The sequence below is a fragment of the Meles meles genome, chromosome 7 (assembly GCF_922984935.1).
Source record: "Meles meles chromosome 7, mMelMel3.1 paternal haplotype, whole genome shotgun sequence".
Taxonomy (NCBI): domain Eukaryota; kingdom Metazoa; phylum Chordata; class Mammalia; order Carnivora; family Mustelidae; genus Meles; species Meles meles.
In genome coordinates this window covers 26449133-26469870 of record NC_060072.1, presented here as the reverse complement: position 1 = coordinate 26469870, position 20738 = coordinate 26449133, and the positions used below count along the sequence as shown (strand labels likewise).

General features: G+C 50.1%; 1 protein-coding gene across 1 annotated transcript in view; it reads left to right on the top strand.

Moving 5' to 3' along the window:
- The first annotated feature begins 4010 nt into the window (after positions 1 to 4010).
- Positions 4011 to 20738, top strand: part of PLXNC1 (plexin C1) — a 144600-nt gene continuing 127872 nt past the window's right edge. The window contains exon 1 of the mRNA XM_046012720.1: positions 4011 to 5502. Coding sequence (XP_045868676.1) covers positions 4438 to 5502 — 1065 coding nt within the window. The 5' untranslated portion in view covers positions 4011 to 4437. The remainder of the gene's footprint in view (positions 5503 to 20738) is intronic.

Here is a 20738-nt window from a genome sequence, read left to right as displayed (position 1 = left end):
CAAAGCTGACCGAAGGCTCTTACCTAGCTTAAAGGAAGTCTTTGGACCTTGAGTCAAGAATTATTTGTTTGTTCGTTTTTTTGTACCTCCAACCCATTCTCCCAGCTACAATTCTAACTCTGCTGCTGAACGACCATGAGCTATGAAGCCGGGACAGAGGAAAGAGAATGAAAGTAATCCTTGGGGTATATCGTATCCTCCCTACGGAAGGAACAGCCCTCGGCCTTCATCTCTTCGACCAAAGGCAATGGGGCAGTACACCAAGCATAAGAATGCTCAACAGTCACCTGGGGCCATGCTGGGCGGGCAAGAAGACGAAGCATTGTGTTCCTTTAGCCACATCTTAACTGCTCTGCGTTTGACTGACTTTTCATGTTGATTGAATTGCATTCAACTCAGCATCAATTCAAACTTATTAAATGGCTCTCCGTCTTATCTGCTTTCAACCATCTACTCATCAGCAGACTAGAAAGGAGGCTGGCTCATGTCTTTTTTCCTGTCAGTCACCGAAAGGGGCCCGGAGCTTTGATAAGGACCTGGATGCGGAAGACCATGTAGACTTGAGCAAAGCTGTGGGGAAGGAAGCAGCCTGTCTGAAGTCCTAGCAGACAGCACTGGTACGATGGGACCCAGCGGGGTTCCCAAGTGCTGCCGGAGGGGTTGTAACTCCTTGAACGAGGCAGAGAATTCATTGGCCACCGGAACTGGTATCTTCGGTGCTTTCGATCTCTGCCAACCCAGTCATCCTACAGATCACTGTCAGATTTTTTTTTTCTTTAAAGTCAGAAAGAAAACTGAGAACACCAACGATAGCAGTCTTGTGACTGTGACCAGTTGTCTACCGAACAGTTTTTCATGTCCTGAGCCTCAGCAGGAAACCATTGAATCTATAAAGTCCTGTCCGGCAGAAATGAGTCTGATTGTGGATAGTCTGGTTAACCCAGATTGTCGGAGCTGCCTGGGGGAGCTGACTTTCTCATTATGAAGACTTTCCCATCTAGTGAATGCTACAAATAAAACGGCTCCGAATCAGTCTGAACTGCCTGTTTCCGTGGTAGCGGGCCTCTGTCTGGAGGATAAATTTGCACCGTCTTCTTTTTCTTTGGGTTTCAGCCAGTGGTGTGACAAGGAGTTCCAAATGTGCAGCGAGTGACACCCACCAGCATGGGCTCTGTCAGTGGGAGAGGGAAGCCGTGTCATCGGTGGGACTCGCACCCCCGGCTGGGTGCCAGGGTCCAGGGGGGAAGCGAGCTGAGCCAGGCAGAATCCACATGCCCACTGATTTCTGTTGTTTGTATTTCCCACGCTTTTCAAGTGTGAGATTATGTCCTCCAGGTGGAGCTTTAGTACACAGGAAAATTGGAAAGGGGCAAACATGTTTGTACAAAATGGGGTAGACTCAGCAAAGAATATATTTACATGCTCCCTAGTCTCCTGCCTTTCTCGTGCCAAAAAGTAGGCACAGCTTCTGACTCCCTTTCCCATAGGCGCCTGCAGACAATTCGACGGGGAAAAAAAGGAGGCGTGCTTCCAGGAGTGGGGCTTGTCGTTCCAGATTCTAGAATGGCGAGAAACTGTAGCCATCAGAGCCATTTATGCTCCTTGCTGCTAGTATTTTTCAGATGTTTCTTTCTCAGAACGAGGCGGCAACGAATTGAGTGGTGATCAAAATGCCAAGCATAGAGTATGTTTAATCCAAATAGCTCCCAAGATGGTCTCCTCCTGATTGTCGCAGCTCTGCAGGACTTAGAGAAATTACGTGGTTACCAGTGAAGTAAAACTATCTCCAGAATGGAACTGGACTGTTGCTTCTCAGCACAGTGACAGCCATGCCGCGGCGGGTTCGCGGCAGCAGTGATGATCGCTGTGTTCCTCATCATTCACCGGGAAAAGTGTCACCGTGTCCACAACAGGAATCCGCTCCTATGCTGGGAGGGCTTCGGTGAGTTTCTGCAGGTGTTTCTTGGGTACTACTTTTCCCGTTTCCAGCAGGGCAAGAAAGTGATTAAAACATTTCAGGTGGGCAGGGAATGGGGGAGCGGGGCCTGATGACCTTGCAGCAGAGAGCGTATCTGATGTGCATTATGGACAATCTCCTGACTAACATCAGCCTGGGGTCCCAGGCTTTCTCCCTCACTTGTCCCCCTCCCCAGTGCCCCCGCTGCCACTGCCACACAGCTCAGCGCAAAGTATTTCCTGCCCACTGGCAGGCAGAGATAATGTCATCCAATTTCAGACAAGGAAATTATGAATGGGACGATGACCACTGTGAATTCAGAATACGAGAGCCACTGCTGGGATGGTGGGATCCTTTAACTGCATGCCAAGGGCAGAAACTTCTGTTTCTCTTCTGCTTCCCGCCTCAGCCCACCTTCTGTCCCTCAGGCCTCCCCAAGCTCCTTCTCCTGCCTCATCCATCAGCACCGGCTAGAACTTGAAGTGCTATTTTAGAAGCTGGAAACCTGCGGCAGCTGCTCCTTCAAGAGGGTTCAACATCTGGAGGAAGCCCATTCACCCCATTCCCCCCACCAAAATAGAGTCCATCCAGAGTTGGGGAGCCGGGAAGGGAAGGAAGAAAGGTGATGCATCCCATTACTCTCCCTGGGCCCTGTGGCCTGGAAGCAGCCGGGGAAGGGACAGAGATCTTTTTGCAAAGATGCATGGGGGTCCTGAGGAGCCCCCTATTACACCCCCCGGGGTCACCTGCCATCAGTTGCCTCAGGAAGCTGGGAGTCATTTGTGCTTCCTCTGAGAGATCGTGAACCTACCCCCACATGTGCAATGATTCAGAAATTCACTGTGCTCCAGAAATTCTTGGTGCCTTTGGGGGCACCCCTGGGTGCATTGGTGAGACCACAGAGGGCCCGAAGAAAAGAAGTGGGAAAGGATGAAGCAGAGGGAGAGCCTCTAGGGAATAAAGGGTACCTGGCTCGAAAATTAGAAGGCTGGGCTGGGGAGGGCAGGTTGGAGCATTTAACTTGGGGAACTTTGCAGGCCCACTTGCTGAATATGATCTCACAGCCTTATTGGATCGGCCACAGGTGGCACCTGGTTAGAGTGAGATGTGTAAGCGGCCCCGAAGCTAGACAGGAATTCGAAACTCACCTCGACTGTTAACCAGCGGCAGGGCCGAGGAGAGTTCTATAACCTCAACCATGATCATTCTCATTACTAAATGGGGATGATGATAACAACAGTCACTAATTAAAAGGGTTATTAGGGTATTAAACGAGTCTTAATCCATGGGGTAAATTTCGAACAGCAGCCGGCACGTAGTAAGTGCTCAATAAATGTTAACCAGGAACATTAAGGCTAGATGGTGAGTAGAACTTTCTAAGCGCCAGGTTTGGGAGCCTGGGACTCCGTTGCCAAGGGAGATCACAGAACCTTTTCAAATATGGGAGCTCTGGCCCTGGGGATTGTCCAGAACCGGAGTCTCGGCGCCTGCTTTTCCCCCACCTCGCTCCTCTGACCCGGGGAAACCCAAACCCTGTGGCAGGGACGCCTCCGTCCCCTGAGCCTCCCGCTCGCTCGTGCACGTCTCCCGCGCGCCTCCCCAGGGCCTCCCTCCCGCAGCTCCACACCTGTCAGCCGCCCTGCAGCCTCCCTGTGGCCTGAGCCCTGGGCCTCGGCTGCAAACCCTCGGCGCCCTGGGTCCTCGCTCCCCGGTGCCTGGTGCATCCTCCCGGCTGCTCTCATAAACAAAACCCGAGCGTTGGAGCAGCCCCACGGGCGGACGCGCGCGGGAGCCCGCTCGGCATACTGCTAGCGCGCCCCGGGAGCCCCGGGAGAGCCAAGGGGCGATGGTGGCGGCCGCGGCGGCAACAGCAGGCGGCTCAGCTTTGTTATGAATAGATGAAAGAGGCCACCTACACAGTAACCCAAATTACGAGACCTTCCTCCTCCCTATCTCACCGAATCAAGAGGGGAGGGGAGATGGGCGTGGAGGGAGGGAGGGCGGGCGGGCAGGAGGCGGAGGGCGGAGGAGGAAGAGGATGAGGAAGGGGGCCAGTTGCATCCCACTTTCACAATGGGAAAGTGAAACGCACAAGCGCACCCAACCTCTCCAGCCCTCCCCGCCTGCCTCGCTCCCCTCCGCCCGTCCCCTCCCTTACCCTCCGCGCCTCCCCGCGAGCGCCAGCGCTGCACAGAGGAACTCTCCGGAGAAGCAGGGCGAGGAGGAAGCGGCTCCGGAGCGCGCAGGGCTTGCCGCCGCAGCCGCCACAGCCGCCACAAGCGCAGCGCAGGCTGCCGGAGCGGCCCCGCCGCCTGCCGCCCTCCCTGCTCTCCTTCCCGGGCGAGCCGCGGGGATGGGGCGGCCGCGGGAGCCCGAGCGCGCGCAGGAGCCGCCGCCGCCGCCGCCCGCGTCTCCGTCGCCGCGCGCCTGAGCCGCCGTCGCCGCCGCGCGCCCTGCCCGGGGGCGGCCCCCCCAGCCCCATGGAGGTCTCCGGGAGGAAGGCACCGCCGCGCCTCCCGCGCCCCGCCGCGCCGCTGCCCCTGCTCGCTTATCTGCTGGCGCTGGCGGCGCCGAGCCGGGGCGCGGACGAACCCGTGTGGCGGTCGGAGCAAGCCATCGGAGCCATCGCGGCGAGCCGGGAGGACGGCTTGTTCGTGGCGAGCGGCAGCTGCCTGGACCAGCTGGACTACAGCCTGGAACACAGGCTCTCGCGCCTGTACCGGGACCAGGCGGGCAACTGCACGGAGCCCGTCTCGCTGGCGCCCCCCGCGCGGCCCCGGCCGGGGAGCAGCTTCAGCAAGCTGCTGCTGCCCTACAGCGAGGGGGCGGGCGACCTCCAGGGGCTGCTGCTCACCGGCTGGACCTTCGACCGGGGCGCCTGCGAGGTGCGGCTGCTGGGCAACCTGAGCCACGGCTCCCTGCGCAACGGCACCGAGGTGGTGTCGTGTCACCCGCAGGGCTCGACGGCCGGCGTGGTGTACCGCGCGGGGGACCAGAACCGCTGGTACCTGGCGGTGGCCGCCACCTACGTGCTGCCGGAGCCTGAGACGGCTAGCCGCTGCAACCCGGCGGCGTCCGACCGCGACACCGCCATCGCCCTCAAGGACACGGAGGGACGCAGCCTGGCCACGGAGGAGCTGGGCCGTCTCAAGCTGCGCGGGGGCGCGGGCAGCCTGCACTTCGTGGACGCCTTTCTCTGGAACGGCAGCGTCTACTTCCCTTACTATCCCTACAACTACACGAGCGGCGCCGCCACCGGCTGGCCCAGCATGGTGCGCATCGCGCAGAGCGCCAAGGTGCTGCAGTTCCAGGGCCAGGCGGCCCTCGACTGCGGCCACGGCCACCCCGACGGCCGGCGCCTGCTCCTCTCCTCCAGCCTGGTGGAGGCCCTGGGCGTCTGGGCGGGCGTGTTCAGCGCGGCCACCGGGGAGGGCCAGGAGAGGCGCTCCCCCGCCACCACCGCACTCTGCCTCTTCAGGATGAGTGAGATCCAGGAGCGCGCCAAGAGCTGCTCCTGGGACTTCCAGACGGCCGAGCAGAACTGCGTAAGTCCTGCCCCCGGGGCGCCGCGGGGAGTGTTGGGGGGGGGCGCCGCCGAGGCCGAGCGGGAGGGAGACCCGGTTGCCATTCGCCAAATCCCGGATTCCCACAGCTCGGTGGCTTTAGAGGAGCCGTTCTCTTACTGTCTCCGAGACCTTGGGCTGCCCTAAAGCACAGCCGGAGTTCCCCAAAGGGAGTGGAAAAAGGGAGGTGGAGAGGGTAGGAGTTTGGCTGAAAACTCTAGTGACTGCATCCCAGTGCCATCCTTCTCTGTCCAAACGACGCTTGTTTGGGGCTGAGCCTCCGCAGGCAGCCTACCCCCCTCCCTTCCCTAATCGCTTCCCCGGGTGCATGGTCTTAGCAGGCGTGTGGGTTTGACCCTTCTCTACACGGTTACCAAACACGGCGCCCTGGGCAGAGAAGGCGGTTGAACCTAAAGAGCGCGCTGCCACACCCCAGCCTTTGCGCCCCCCCCCCCACCCCAAACCAGCAACACACGTGATGTGGTCAGAAGAGTTGCTAGCCTGCTCAGCATGGGTCAGTGCTAGCCTAGAAGAGGGGCTCCCGCTTGGGGGAAGAGAACCCTCGGCGTGACCCGGTGTGAGGGGGCGGGGCTGCGGCTGTGCTGTGAGTGCACTGTGGTCTCCGGGGGGGAGAGGCAGGGGAGGCCCTCTGAGGTCTCTTTGTGGATAAAAGCTTCAGCCTGGAGGGGAGAGTGAGATAAGAGGTTGGGATGCCGCACAGTTTCTAGGCTGCACGTTACTGGACTCGACTGTGGGGCTCAGGGACACCACCCTTGTGTTGTGCCCAGCCAGCCAGAGCCCAGGTTCCCGCCCCCGGGTTCCCAGGGCAGCCACAGCTTGACTCTTGAGATTGGCAGCTCTTTGACTGGAAAATAAAGCGGCGGTTCAAGAGGGTCCAGTTGATGGGGATTAGGGAGCCATTGTGCACTTCTCAGAGGCCGTTTTCCTTCCAAGGCTGCTGGCACGTCGACTCCACATATGGCCCCTGAGAGGGGAGCCTGCTGAGAGCCTCCTTTATAACTGGACAGAAATCAAAGAGCAGAAATTAACGGCTACAGGTGTTGCCATTGTTTTGGGGTAAAATGCATCAGAGAGGAAGGGGAGAAGTCTCCACTTGGAAGACGTGTTGTAGTGATACATTGTTGTGCACAGGGGAGCCTGGGCTCTAGGTATGGTAATATGTGTACAGAAAGACCCTCCCGGCCCCACCCACCCCATTCTCTGCCAAGCACATCTTACCAAATATTCGCCCTGTTATTCAAGGAAGGAAAAAGAAAAAAACAAAAACAAAAACAAAAACGGAGGTCCTTTCGAAGGTTCCTTAGATGGTCATTTGCTTCTCCCTCCTTGCCTATCAGTTGTGTGCTGGGACACACGCTTAATGCCTTCATTTAGTTACTGGCATAATTTTTTAAAGCATAGGTAACAACTAGTGCTCCCTAAATGCTTTCGTCTTGCCATACACATATACAGTTTCATATGTTTTTATTAGATGTTTAGCATCTGAGAGTTCAAGTGGGGCAGAAATCGTTGCCTTCTACTCCTCCATGGAAAGACTTGAACGTACCTCCAAATGTTACTTAGTGCCAAGCTTTAGGCATCCTTGTCTCTGGAGTTAATGACAAGACAGCTCAGAGGCCCACAGCGGGTAATAACAGTAGAGGTCCAGGCTCTGTCATCTGACAGCTGTGTGGATGTGTGGAGCCAAAACAATTCTCTTGACTGCCTCTCTGTACCCGTTGGGTCCTGGAGGACTTCGCTCCCTTCCAAACCCAGCGGGCATCCCGAGTGCACTCCGAATCCACGTTTTGGCTGAATCAGGTGTTCCTACTTGCTCTGGGATGAGGAGGGGAAGGGAGGGGGGCAGTCGGAGAGCTGTTTATCCCTCTTCACGGGAGCTTCTGGAGAGAGCGTTCCCTTGGAAATCAAGCCAGGTATAAATACACGCTGCCAAAAATCTGGAACCAGAAAAATAAATAATTAAAAGGGGTCCCTCCGCAGCCTTTCTTGCTGCTGTTATTTATCAAGAATTCCCAGTGTGCTGAGAGCTGTGGATTCTGAAAGACAGGGTCCCTACCCCCTGAGCTTGTCATCCAAGTTAAATAATATACTCTGGTTCAAACAATAGCATGTCATGGCTGCACAGGTGGGAGCTTGGAGTTTTGCTTTTTTTTTTTTTTCTTTTTTCTAATTTAAGTAAATTCCTTGTTGCTACTACGCATTAAAGAGCCTTAATGGAAGTAAATTTCAAGAGGGGTTTGAATGGGGGGGGGGGAGGTGGTAGGTTTGATGAAAAAGCTGACAATTTTTCAAACCTATTAAACAGGCAGATAAGATACTTAATTCAACAGCTATTTGCTTGGCGCCTGCTTGTGTAAACAATGCTGTGTGCTGGGTGCTACTGGGTTTGCCACTGAAAGGACAATAGCAGGTTGCAGCCCCCATTTAATGGGGGTCACAGGATCAGCGTGCCCCCCATTGTCACTCAACAATGATGTCATTTGATTGCATTTGTTCTGCATTTTATTTTCTGGTTTTGAATGCATTTTGGAAAAGGCAGGCCGAATTACAGGTGCCTAAAACCAGAGACGGACTTGAAACGCTCTAGAGGGAGTCTCCATAGACTCCCACAGCGATTCCTTCAGAGCAGACCCAGGAATTTTAACAGTAACCCGTAGGCAGTGAGGCACAAGCGGCTGGATTGGCTCGCCTTCTCCTTTCCTACTAGGTGGCTCTCTCTTCTTTTCCATCTTCAACCGAGCACAGGTAGCAAAGTGACAGGAGTGACTGGGCTGTGTTTTCTCCTTTCTTGGTTCTCCTATGTCAGTGGCTTCTGCTGAGGATTAATTGATGAGGTGCTTGTGCAATGAGTGTGTACCCAGCTGTTCACACGCTGGGTCTTTCCTTTTCTGCCTTGCCACCAACTTTGAATCGCTTTCACAGCTAGAGCAAATTACCTTCAGCCTACACCCATGCCAAGGGAGCTGATTTCCGCAGCCCCTTTCTCTCATGACCCTAATAAGTATTGGTACAGCACTTCCCCGTATATTATTTTTTCTCAGCCCCCTGATCAAGTCTAAAGTTGATTCTATGAGGAACAGCCCCATCTACCTGATGAGGAAACTCAAGAGAAGTGACTTGCTCAAGATAACAAAATAAGCGCCTAAGCCTTCTGGCTTAAACTCAGATCTTGAAAGTCTACCTCTGTATCCTTCCCCACCACTCTAGTGCTTTTCAAACTTTCTCTTGAAAGAGGCAGCAACCAACCTCCCGTACAATGTGGAGTTGAGGCTGATCGGTGCCCCTTAAAATGTTTTTAAAATTTCATGTGATTCCCGCCCCCCCCATTCTGTTAAATTGCATGCAAGTTCATGAACTTCCTTCCCCTCTGAACTCCTGCTACTCTTGCCACACCAGTGCACCCAGAGAAAAGTGGATGCGCGTTTCCAAGCCTGGCTGTTCCCACAGTGGTGTGGCCACCATAGTTCGGTCCTGGGGTTGCTTGTGGTCTACACATGGTGTCCAGTGTTCAGTGTGACACTGACGTGGGGTGTTTTTCATAACCGCTGGCTAATAGGGTGGATGCTTGTAGTTCATTCTTAGCCCTTGTGGGGAGACACATGCCCTTCCACACTCCCGTAAGTCCAAAGCCTGATAGAATTTAACCGTCATGTGGACAACCACAAAGACACTCACGTGCTCTCCAGCAGACAGTCACCCAAGATCCTTCTAACGGTTGTGTGCAGAAGTAATGTCCCGGGATCTCTCCGCAGCGCAGACTTGTGCATTGCCTCTTGACCTCAAAATCCACAGTCTTCCTGTGATGTTTATTCCTCCTTTAGTTTCTGTTATGATCCTGTCTAGCCATTTCGCAATCTGAAAACTAGCTGGTGAATTCTCCCCCTCTACACACATCTGAAACACAAGGGTAGATCTAGAAAAAAACAAACAAAAACAAAAACAAAAAAACAACAAAACAAAACAAATAAAAACCCAACACCGACTTAGAGGGGAAAAGCAATCATAGCTACTATCTACTGGGTTGTTCTAATGTTCTAATGGTTGTTCTAATGTTTGGGCTAAGCACTTGACATGCCTTATTTTCGGTTGATTCTCACAGTCCTCCTCTGGGGCAAGGACCAAAGTTGCTACTGTGATTTTATAGGTGAGAAAATTGAGGCCTGGAGAGCTTTGGTTAGGTTCCACAGCTGTGAAATGGCAGAACATTTAGAACCGGCGGGGGTGGGATGGCTGACTTGTGGACCTGAGCTTGAGAACCACCCCCGCAGACCGCCCAGGGTGTGAATGTTGGGTTCTGGTGTCAGTCCTAACTTGTTTGGAGCAAGTCAGGCCCTTCTGACTGCTCTGATAAGATCAGCTGTTTGCGGGCAGTAGACATGAAAGAACGGAGCATCCATGGCTCCAAGAACGGCATTTCTCGGTTTGCAGATTGTACAACCAAGAAAGTTCAGACTCTAAGAGGGCTGTATATCCTCATCTGTCAACTTTTGGACTGTTTTGACATTCTTTATATTAAGGCTCACAAACGACCTCGGGGAGACCAACAAGGCCTCAAGGGGCTTCTCCCAGTCTTTGTTCTTGGACACAACCCAGCTCAGGTCCTGAATCGAGCTCAGTCTGTTAAGTCTGGGTTACGGCACCTCTTGTCTTTATTAGCAGCCACAATTAAAACGCGAGCCCCAGAAGGTTCAGGAGTCGGTAGCATTTTGTTTCCTGTTGAACGCAGAGTACCTAGCCTAGTACCTGGTGTGTAGTTAGGACTTGGGAAATATTTGTGGAATGAGCCAATGCAAGGTCATAGAGGATCCTGTTGGAAATATTTCCTTGCTGAGGAGCAACGTTTTCTCGAGTCTGTCCATTTCACACTGCTTTAACCATTGGCTTTTTTTTTTTTTTTCTTTCCTAGTGCCTGATGTGTCAGAACTCTTTCTTCCTGACTCCTAGGCAATCTGGCATTCCTCCACCCCTCCAGGTCTTCCCAGAAATCCCCATTGATTGGAATAGTCAGACTTCTGGTCTTACGAATCTGCGAGTTAACTTTGACCATAGAAACCCAGCATGGTTGGAATTCCTATGGTATAATTTCATAACGTGTGATTGTGCTTTTCCATAATGGGAGGAAAGGGCTTTATGCTGCAGGGCAGTGGTTCTCAAAGCGTAGTCGCTGGACCAAATGCATCAGATCAGCGTCGCCTGGGAACTTGTTAGAAATGCACATTCTTGGGCCCCACATCAGATTTACTAAATCAGAAACTGAGTGCGTAGGTAGCATTTTCATTTTCTTTGGGTAAATACCCAGTATTCCAGTGGAATTACTGGATCCTATGGCAATTCTATTTTTAACTTTTTGAGGAACGACCATACTATTTCCCAGAGTGGCTGCACGAGTCTGCATTCCCACCAACAGTATAGCAGGGTTCCTTTTTCTCCACATCCTCACCAACACCTGTTGTTTCTTGTGTTGATTTTAGCCATTCTGACAGGTGTGAGGTAATAGCTCTTCGTGGTTTTGATTTGCATTTCCCTGATGGTGAGTGATGTTGAGCATCTTTTCATATGTCTGTTATACTCCTTATCCTCTTCTAATTGCTCAAAGCAAATACCTAGAAAACCTTCTAAAGTCTTTCCATTTTTGAGCTTGTAGTCTGAGTCTCAAGAACCTAGAGGTCACAGTTTAATTAGCCCCTCCACTCTTGTATACAGCAGTCTATTTGCAATTCATTTCAGGATTGGGGAGGGGGGAGGATTTCCAGAGTTTTCCACTCTCCTGTCCATCAGAACCAGCTCCACACCTTGAAATTCTCTGAGGATCTACTCTTTAGAGGGTCAATGCTCATACGAATCTCTGCGTTAGGCACGGTTGGTTACGTGAAACAAACATCTACTCAAGCAAGCTCAAATCAGAGGGCGGAGGGCTTAGCGGAAAGAACTAGGTGGAATTCCATGGAACTGTGAATAGGAGCAGGACTGTGTAGTGGTTCCAGGCACAAACTCTGGAGCGGGGTCACCTGGGACCAAAGGCGCCATGTGTAAGTTGTGGGGCCTTGAGCAAATTACTTACCCTTTCTGTGCCCCAGTTTCCTCATCTGTAAATCGGCATCCTGTTTGCTTCCTAGGACTATTGTCTGGATTAGGGAGTTAATATGTCTTGGATAAACCCCACCTGACCCCAAGGAAATGCTGTGTATGTATTTACTGTCCTCACCATTAGGATTATTGATAGTAACAGGATGTGGCTTCCTCGATATGGAGTTGAAAGGAGGTTCTGGACCCAAGGCAGCTCAAAGAAGCTCAGCAGCAGGAAGTAACAGTTGCTCATTCTAAGGTTCCACTGTCAACATGACTTAGCCTGGCTACTTCCCTCTCTCCTGCCCCCGTGCCCTCTTCTTCCTCAAACATCTGCCTCTCCAGCCCTCCACATGAATGCTGCAGCCCGCTGTGATACCCACTCTACGTTTCAACAGCATTTAACCTTCTGCTCTGGCTCCCCGCTGGCAACAACGATCTGTATTGTTTACTCAGATTACCAGGAAAGAGATCGCATTGAGTCCAGCTCACCTTTTCACACCAAATTAGAGTCCTAGTTCAGGGTAGGGATTTCTGGTCCTTGGGGCAGGATGCCTGGCCCAGTCAGAAGGAGGGGGTCAATATGGCAGATTCCCTGCGCATGGAACGGTGAAGAGCCCCACTGTGGACGCCATGTCGCCTGTAATAACACGGTACTATCTCTCCTCCCGCTAAGCTTCTTGATGTTCTCTGTCTCCCCTGAATGTGTGGTGGCCCGTGGCTGATAAGGACTGAGGCCTGCTCTGGGAAATCCCAAAGTCTGCTGGTGGGGTGGGGGGGTGGGGTTGGGGGTAGGGGTCGGGCAATTTGTAGGCCTTATCGGTCTAACCTGTTTGTAAGAGCAAACTACTACTGTAGAAGTAGTATTAAGTTTGCTGTTTCGCTTTTTATGAAATGTGCCCAGAGTGGGGTTCTTTTGGTCTTAATTTTCTGTTTTGAGGAAAATGGTAATTTTCATACTGTCATGGAATTAAATAGAATTGTGACCTTGGGGCGCCTGGGTGGCTCAGTGGGTTAAAGCCTCTGCCTTCAGCTCAGGTCATGATCCCAGCGTCCTGGGATCGAGCCCCACGTCGGGCTCTCTGCTCAGCAGGGAGCCTGCTTCCTCCTGTCTCTCTACCTGCCTCTCTGCCTACTTGTGATCTCTGTCTGTCAAATAAATAAATAAAATCTAAAAAAAAAAATTGTGACCTTTTCCCCCACCGTCTGTGGCTGAGTTTTATATTGGTTTGTCTGCCTGAGAGTTACAGATATTGTTCTCCTGGGAGGAGTTGCGGTGGGGATCTGACTCCAGGAAGCCTGATCGTGCTACGCGGGCCAGTGGTCTCAGCAGACGTCAGCACACCTTTCCTGGAAAGGTCAGCCCATCGATAATCGTGGGCTGTATGTGCCACACACCTGGTGCTGAGTGTGCCGCTGTTGTGTGCAAGCAACTGTAGACAGTACATACATGAGCAAATGGGACAGTGTGCCAATAAAACTTTATGCACACTGAAGTCTGAATTTCATATAATTTTCACATATGAAATATCCTTTTCATTTTTTCCCCCCAGCCATTTAAAAATGTAAAAGCTATTCTTAGCTCCTGGGCCATTCAAAGAAAAAAAAAAAAACAACCCAAACAGGCGGCAGCCAGATTTGGCCCACAGGTGGGAGCCGCCCACCCTGCCTTGATGGCAAGGGGGAGAGTAAAGCAAGCCTGTACAATGCCAGGGGACACGGTGAGAGGTAGCCAAAAGACCCAGCGGACGCCCTTAGACGGAGGGTCAGACTCAGCCAGGAAAGATCTTGGAGGCTTCAAGGAGGTGATGCTGCAGCTGTGTCTCGAAGCCGTGTGGGGGAGGCAAAGAAGGGAGTTCCAGAGAGAGGGGACAGCTTGCACACAGGCAGGACGTTGAATAAGCTTGCGAACCGCAGGTAGCTCCTCCTGGCTGGGAAGCGTCCAGAAATAAGCAGGCAGGGCCAGATGGCCACAGGCTTAATGAGACAGGCAAAGACGGCTGGATTTTCTCCTGATGGTCAGTCGCTTTCAGATCTTCCAAACGCGGCCCTTAACAATCAGTTTAACAATCAGGAGCTCTATATGAGAGAGTGGTTAGTACTCATCATTGACCCGCTGCTCTGGGTGAGCCCCTGGCCAAACGCTGGGACACAGGGGGCAGCAGAGGTTTGGAGGTTCCGAGGACCCTGTGGCATGCCCTTCCCCACCTTGCCTGTCCCTGGGGCATCTCAGAGGAACTTCTAGGATTCTGCCAAACAGGGTGTGAAAACCATAGCCATGGCTGATGGAAGACAAGAGGGGGGCGATATGCAGACGCGATCTGATGGTGTTCTAGAGCGATCACTCAGAACAGTGGAGAGGAGAAACCGCGGATCAGAGGGATGCTCCCTGGTTCAAACCAACGATTTCTTGAGTTCCTATTACATGCCAAGTGTTGTGCAAAGATACTTCTGTCAGAGGTAAATAGAAGAGACAACATGTAGCCAGTAAAGAAGTTTTTTTACATTGGAATAATAGCTAGCATTTAGGAGCACCTACTGTTACTAGTGGTGGTCTAGCAGTTAGCAACAGAGGCACAGGCTGAGGTTGTGAGCTTAGCTGTGATGATGCATTTGGGACAACCAGGGAGAGCCACCATGCAGGTGGAGGACAGTGAAGTTAGGGACTGGGGACGTGCCAGGCTCAGTGTTCGGCTCAACACAGTGCTGTTGAGGCTGGATGTGCCTCCAGGGGAGTTGCCAGGTCTGTCTGTTTCCCAAGCATCATGAAAGGGTCTCACACCTAGCGGGCCCTCAATACACATTTATCCAATGGGAAAGGTGTTCTCCATTTCACGGAGAAGATGGTGATTCTAGCACAGTGAACTGAGAGCTTCCAGGAAGGGGTGATAATGGGAGCTATGTTGATAGGAAGCCAGGGAGCCCAAAGGGAGGGGCATTTCCCTGGGAGGGAATGAAGCTGGATTTCTTGTTGCTCCCCTATCACCCCCTGACCCCACCTGGGCTTGGGAGAGTCTTCTGGAGAAGCAGTTGCTCAAACAACCAGCTGCTTCTAATCATTGCTCACTGATATCTTTCCGAGGCTCCATTTTCAGCAGTGACCAATCTTAAGAATTGGATTCCAAGTGCTGACCCTTCCTTCTGTGAGGCAAAGGGAGGGGTACCTAGCCCAGAGCACCCAAGGGTTGTAGATGTCATGAAGGGTTGGCCTCTTGTGTGCAGCAACATCTCCATGTCCTCGACCCCAAAGACTCCAACCCCTTGGAGCCCTTGTGCCATGGACTTCTGTGAAGCCTGTAGATCCTTTTCTGAATAATGGTTTTAGATGCATAAAGTAGAAACAGAATTACAAAATGAACCAGTTATATGGTTATACAGTCATACAAAATGAACCAGCTACAGAGATATAACAAACTGTGTTTTTCAAATTGAGCTATAGTAATATGTATTTTTTTTAAAATATGGATTGATTGATTGATTTGAGAGACAAAGAGAGCATGTGTGCACAAGTTGGGGGAAGGAGCAGAGGGAGAGAATCTCCAAGCAGACTCCCCATTGAGCTAGGAGCCTACTGTGGGACTCGATCTCATGACCTATGAGATCATGACCTGAGCCCAAACCAAGAGTCAGATGCTCAATGGACTGAGCCACCCAGATGCCCCGAGACGTAGTAATATATCTTAACACATGAACCAACAGGATCTAGCAGCAGTAACTCCCATAATTTCGAAGTAGAGATGAGCCTAGATATTTAGAGATATCTGAACAACTATAAAATGATATGAAAATAATCTGATTTCTTTTGGTGACAAAGTCACAGTTTCCGTTAATACTACTGTGTCCTGCATTCATAATTAAAGAAAATGCTGTATTTCAGTTGGGGTTAGCTGCAATATAGTTGACCCTCTAACAACACAGGTTCGAACTGTGCTGGTCCACTTGGATCTTTTTTTTTTATATAAATACAGTACTATAAATGTATTTTCCTTATGATTCTCTTAATATTTTATTTTTTCTAGTTTACTTTGTCTTAACAGTATAGAATACATATAAGATACAAAATACATGTTAATTGATAAGGCTTCGGGTAAATAGGTTATGAGCTGTTAAGCTCTGGGGGAGTCGAAAGTTATACACAGATTTTCACTGGCATGAGGGGTTGGCACCCCTAACACCTGTGCCGCTCAAGGCTCAACTGTAAATTTATTTTTTTAATCCCTGAATTCTATCCATGGGTGTCAATGGATCCCCTCCTCAAACCATTCATTTCAGTTGCTGTTTCTGGAGCCAGCAACATGAAATGTAAAGTGTTGTATCTTCTTTCAAAGCCCATTTCATTGGCTTATTTTGATAAGAGGGGGTTTATTCACATTTGTATTTTACAGATCACACTCTTGTCCAAGAGCAAGTGCTCTGTAAATAATGGGTGGGTAGGTGGACGGTTGGTGGTAGATGGGTAGACAGGTGATGGTGGATGGAGAGAAGGCTCATACAGGTTAAATGACCTGCCTAAAGACTCACAACTCATAAGTAATAGAGCTTGAACTTGAACCCATGTTTTGTAAACTCTAAATCTCTTGTTGTGTTTCTTCTTCCATGGTACCATTATGCTATTTTCATTTTAAAGAGTTAACCCAATGCGAGGCTGTGTTCATAAATTATGGTATTCTATTCATGAAAAAACAGTCCAATTATTCTTTTTTGGCCAGAGAACAACCTAAAGTACTTTGTTCCCATGGGAGGACCATATTTTCTGCAAACGGACTCTGTAGACTGCCTATGGACTGAGAGGGCAAGAGACCCAGAACTTTCTCTTATGACTTGTGGAGAAACTATGGGATGTAAAATTTGGAGAAGGCCAAGATGTATGGTAGTAAGAGGTGTGGGGTAGTTAGTATTGCTCCCTAAGGCAGAACCAAGGTCCAGTGTTCACAAGGACAAATTCTGGCTCAACTGCAGAACTCGGTAATGATTAGACCTACTTACCAATGTATCAAGGTTGCCTGATAAGATATTGACCAAAAGCATTCAAACGTTTATCCACATATTTATTCATGCATTCAATAAACATTTATTGACAACCTATGGCATATCAGATGCCTAGGCGTATGCTGCCTTCAAAATGCAGAATCGGAGAAACTATTGTTAGAGCTGGGAGTCTACTGGGAGACAGATAATAAATAAAATTTTAAAACAATCTTGCAGGGAAAAGTGGAGTGCTATGATTCATAATAACTGGAATAGGGATGGAAAGGTCTATAGTTACATGCCGGCAAGGAGATGACATTGAATTTGAAACCTGAAAGATTAGAAAGATCCAGCATACAAGGGGAACTAGAAATAACATGTGCAAAGGCCCTAAAGCAGAAATATGGTAACATGTTAAAAAGTCTCAAAGAACTGTGGGAATTGAGGTGGAATGGAAGAGAGGAGTGGTGGGAATAAATGAGAAGAAGTCAGCAGGGATGAACTCAGGTAGGATCTGGGGAGACATCTGGATTTAGTTCTAAGTGTGATGGGAAGGTGGTAAAGACATTTAAGCAAGGGAGTAACATCACTTGCTTTTTGTTTTAAAGGATCACTCTGACTGCTGGTCAGAGAAAGATTGTAGGTTGAAAGGGAGATCAGGAGCCTCTTGCAGTAGATCAGGAGAGAGATGGAGGGTGCTTAGCCTGGGTGCAGGGTATGGAGATAGAGAAGACTAACGAGATTGTTGGCAAATCCAGCTGAGATTTTTCATGTATGGCTATGGGGAGTGACAGAAAGAAAGGAGATGAGGGTGATTAGTGATAACTTTCATCATGTTGGAGAAGACTAGGGAGGAACATGGTTGGAGCCAAGAAACATCTAGATAATAGTTTTCCAGCAACTCTAAAACCTTGTGATAGATTCCAATGGTTCTCAAGGAGGAAGATGCCATTTGTTCAGTATGTAGAGATGTGGGGCGAGGAGCTTTCATACTTGATCAAATGACAGAATGAGGTTATTACTGACATTTTATGGACAAGGGTCAGGGATGCTAAAAGTCCTGTATCACACAGGACCTCTCCCATGATAAAGAAATACCCCATCTAGAATGCCAGCAGCTTCCTTGTCCAAAAACATTGGTGGACTGAGAGCTTTTCAACTCTAAGAATGTAGAAAAATGTGTCGTCGTCCCCCCCCCCCCCACCACTGTCAGCCATTCATCTCTTTTTGTGAATTATTTGAGTCAGGTTCTTTTCAGAACTAATTGACTGAATTTAGCCACAAGGAACAGATGGAGATTTCGATGGAGGAAGAGGTGTAAAGCAGGAAGGAAGAAGGATAAATCCTGGAGAGTGGGACTTTGGTGGTGGGTAGGGCTTCGAGGCTGACATTGAGGGCTGACACAGAGGGAGGAGAGAAGACAGAAGTGCAAGTGGGAACAGGCAAAATTCAAACTTCATTCTGTGTTTCCTGCGGTTCGACTGCTAGTTGCCTGATGCCTGCTGGTGTACACACTGTCCAGCCATGTCCCCAAACTTCCCTTCTCCAACCCTTGTGCACACTTTGAACTTTTCCTTTTGATCATTTGAGTCCTCAGGGTAAATTCTTCCTTCAGAGGATCAGAGAGATGCCATAAGCTTAGAACCCAAGCAATGTTGTGTACTCTAGAAGAATAAAGAGAAGCAACAGGAGTCTTAATGGCTAATGAAATCACAAACTTGGGTGAGAAATTGTTCTTTCTATCTCTCTAGCTTAATAAAGATCATCTTCTACTTATTTTCACGTACAAGGTTTTATCTGAGCCTCGCAACAGTGCTAAGAGGCAGAGCGTATATATTAGTCTGTCCATTTTATAGATTTGGTCATTGAGGTTCAGGGACATCTCAAAATCAAGCAGCCCATAGGGGGCAGAATGGGAGGAGGTGGTGTGTGTGTGTGTGTGTGTGTGTGTATGTGCGCGCGCGCGCGCGTGCACGCACACACACATGTGCCTGCACAAATCTCGAGTGTATGACTCCACCTGAGGTTTCCCAACCACAAGTGGACCCCTGGTGAGTTCTAGGAAATGGTGAAGAAACTGTTTCAAGATAAGTATATGCCAAAGGAGAGCTAGATACAAAAGTAACTGCCCAAGAGGCATTTTGTCAAGGTAGAAGTAGTGAACAGCCCCCCTGTTGGTATCTTTCCTGGGAAAAACCAAACTGAGGGAGTCTTTCCATCACCTTGGGAGTAGAAGACTTGACTCTTGTTGGGTCCCTAACACTTGAGGCCCCTCTTTCATGCACATTGCCTCCTGCTGTCCCCGTAATAGCTCAAATAGGGCTGGGAACAGCCTCTATTAGGCGTGATGAGTCAGGCCATCTTTTTGCATGGTAGGAGCAAGGCCACGGTGTTACTCAGCTCTAGAGGGTGCCATTCACCCCAGAATACATGCCTGGAGCCCCCTGTAGTTGTGCGCTGGGAGTGTGTATTGTCAATGAAAGGTCATATAAGGGTGCTACCAGGAGGTCAAGCTGTTTCCCCTTGCGATGGGCCCACTGTCCCCCGTACACACACTCTCTCACACACACACAGGCCTGCCAGCTCTCACCCTTCTGGGTAGCCTTGGTTCCACTTTGGTATGTAGAGCCCAAGGCTCTCTCTTTTTGAGCCCAAACGTTGTCTGAGACCAGGTAGCTTTTCCCCCTCAAACGGAGAAAACTTTCCTTCTTCAGGCTAAAGCGTAGGCGTGACGTTGTGGTTAGACATGGCAGGCGGGAGAAGCAGAATGACAACTCTGAGGGAACCAAGAAAGCCCAAAGGGGAGACAAGGTTTAGAGCTAAATCAAGATTGGATTCTGTCATGAAAGGCAGAACTGGCAAAAGCATCATTACAAGGCATTAACCTTGTTACACAAAGACGAACAAGCAGAGGCTGGGATTCAGAAATAAATTACACATAATAAACTAGACAGAATAGGCTGAGAGCAACATTAGGGATGACGCCCTAAGGGGAGAGAAGGGCAAGATAGAGAATAGGCCAAAAAAAAAAAAAAAAAAAAAAAAAAAGTAAGAATAATCTCTGGACACAGGGGGCCGACTGCACATTTCATCCCTTTTTCGGCTTGGCTCCTTAGCTATTAACTTCACTTCTGTGAGGAGGTGTCTCTGAAGGCTGTCTCTCTTTTGTTTTCATTTGCTGAAATGAGCGTAAGAAAGCCACTCAGAGGGCCCCTTTTTCCATTCACAGGGGCTTGTCCATTTCTGTGTGTTTCTAGCACAAAAGAATCCATTTCCATTCAGCCGGAGCTGCCCTTAGAGTTTACGTGAGGTCCAAGCCGGCTCTTTCCTATTTTCTTCCAGGCTCGCTGATGTAATTGGCTGTGCAATCCTGACTGTGGCCAAGGTCTTCCACGGTGAGAGGAATAAGCGTCAGCCAGTTCTTGGTGCCTCGTAGCTGAGGAAAAGCTATAGAGTCTGGTGTCACGTCCAACATGACTCTCATTTCTTGCAGCGACTTGCTTTTGGTTGCAAGTAACAGAAAACCCATTCAGCAGCAACTTAAACCATAGCATCTGTTGTTAGTAAATGTTTAAAGGTTTGAAGCTGTGCTCCATGGTATCCTCAAGAGACTAGAGCTGTTATTCCCCCCCGCCCCCGCACTGATTTTAGCATGTTGATTTTCATCCTCCATCTTGAATCTTATGGAAGCAAAATGGCCACCACTCTGGGCACAGGGGCCTCACACAATAGTTATCAAACGGATCAAGTGAGGGGAGAGGGCAGACGAACTCTTCTCAAGCGCAGCTCCTTATCGTAGAGATTTATTCTCAGAAGCCCCTCAGTGAACTTCCCCCATCTCACTGGCCCAGACTGGACCATGTGGCTACCCATAGCTCGAAGAAGTAGGAAAGCAAATGCTTGGCAGTGGAGAATGAGATTACCCCGTGGCTTAGACCCATCATGGTTTCCCAGACTACCCGGTCAAAGTCAGTGTTGTTGTGGCAAAGAAGGTGGGGATAACTGCCGCGAGTGTGGCAGTAACCGTTGGTGTTTTAAAATGAGGTAATGAAAACAAATACGGATCTTGTATTTCTGTGCACCAAATGCTGTTCCAAGCTTCACGGGGGCTTGCGTACTTAGTCATTATCATCACTTCCATCACATAGAGGAGGAAACTGAGT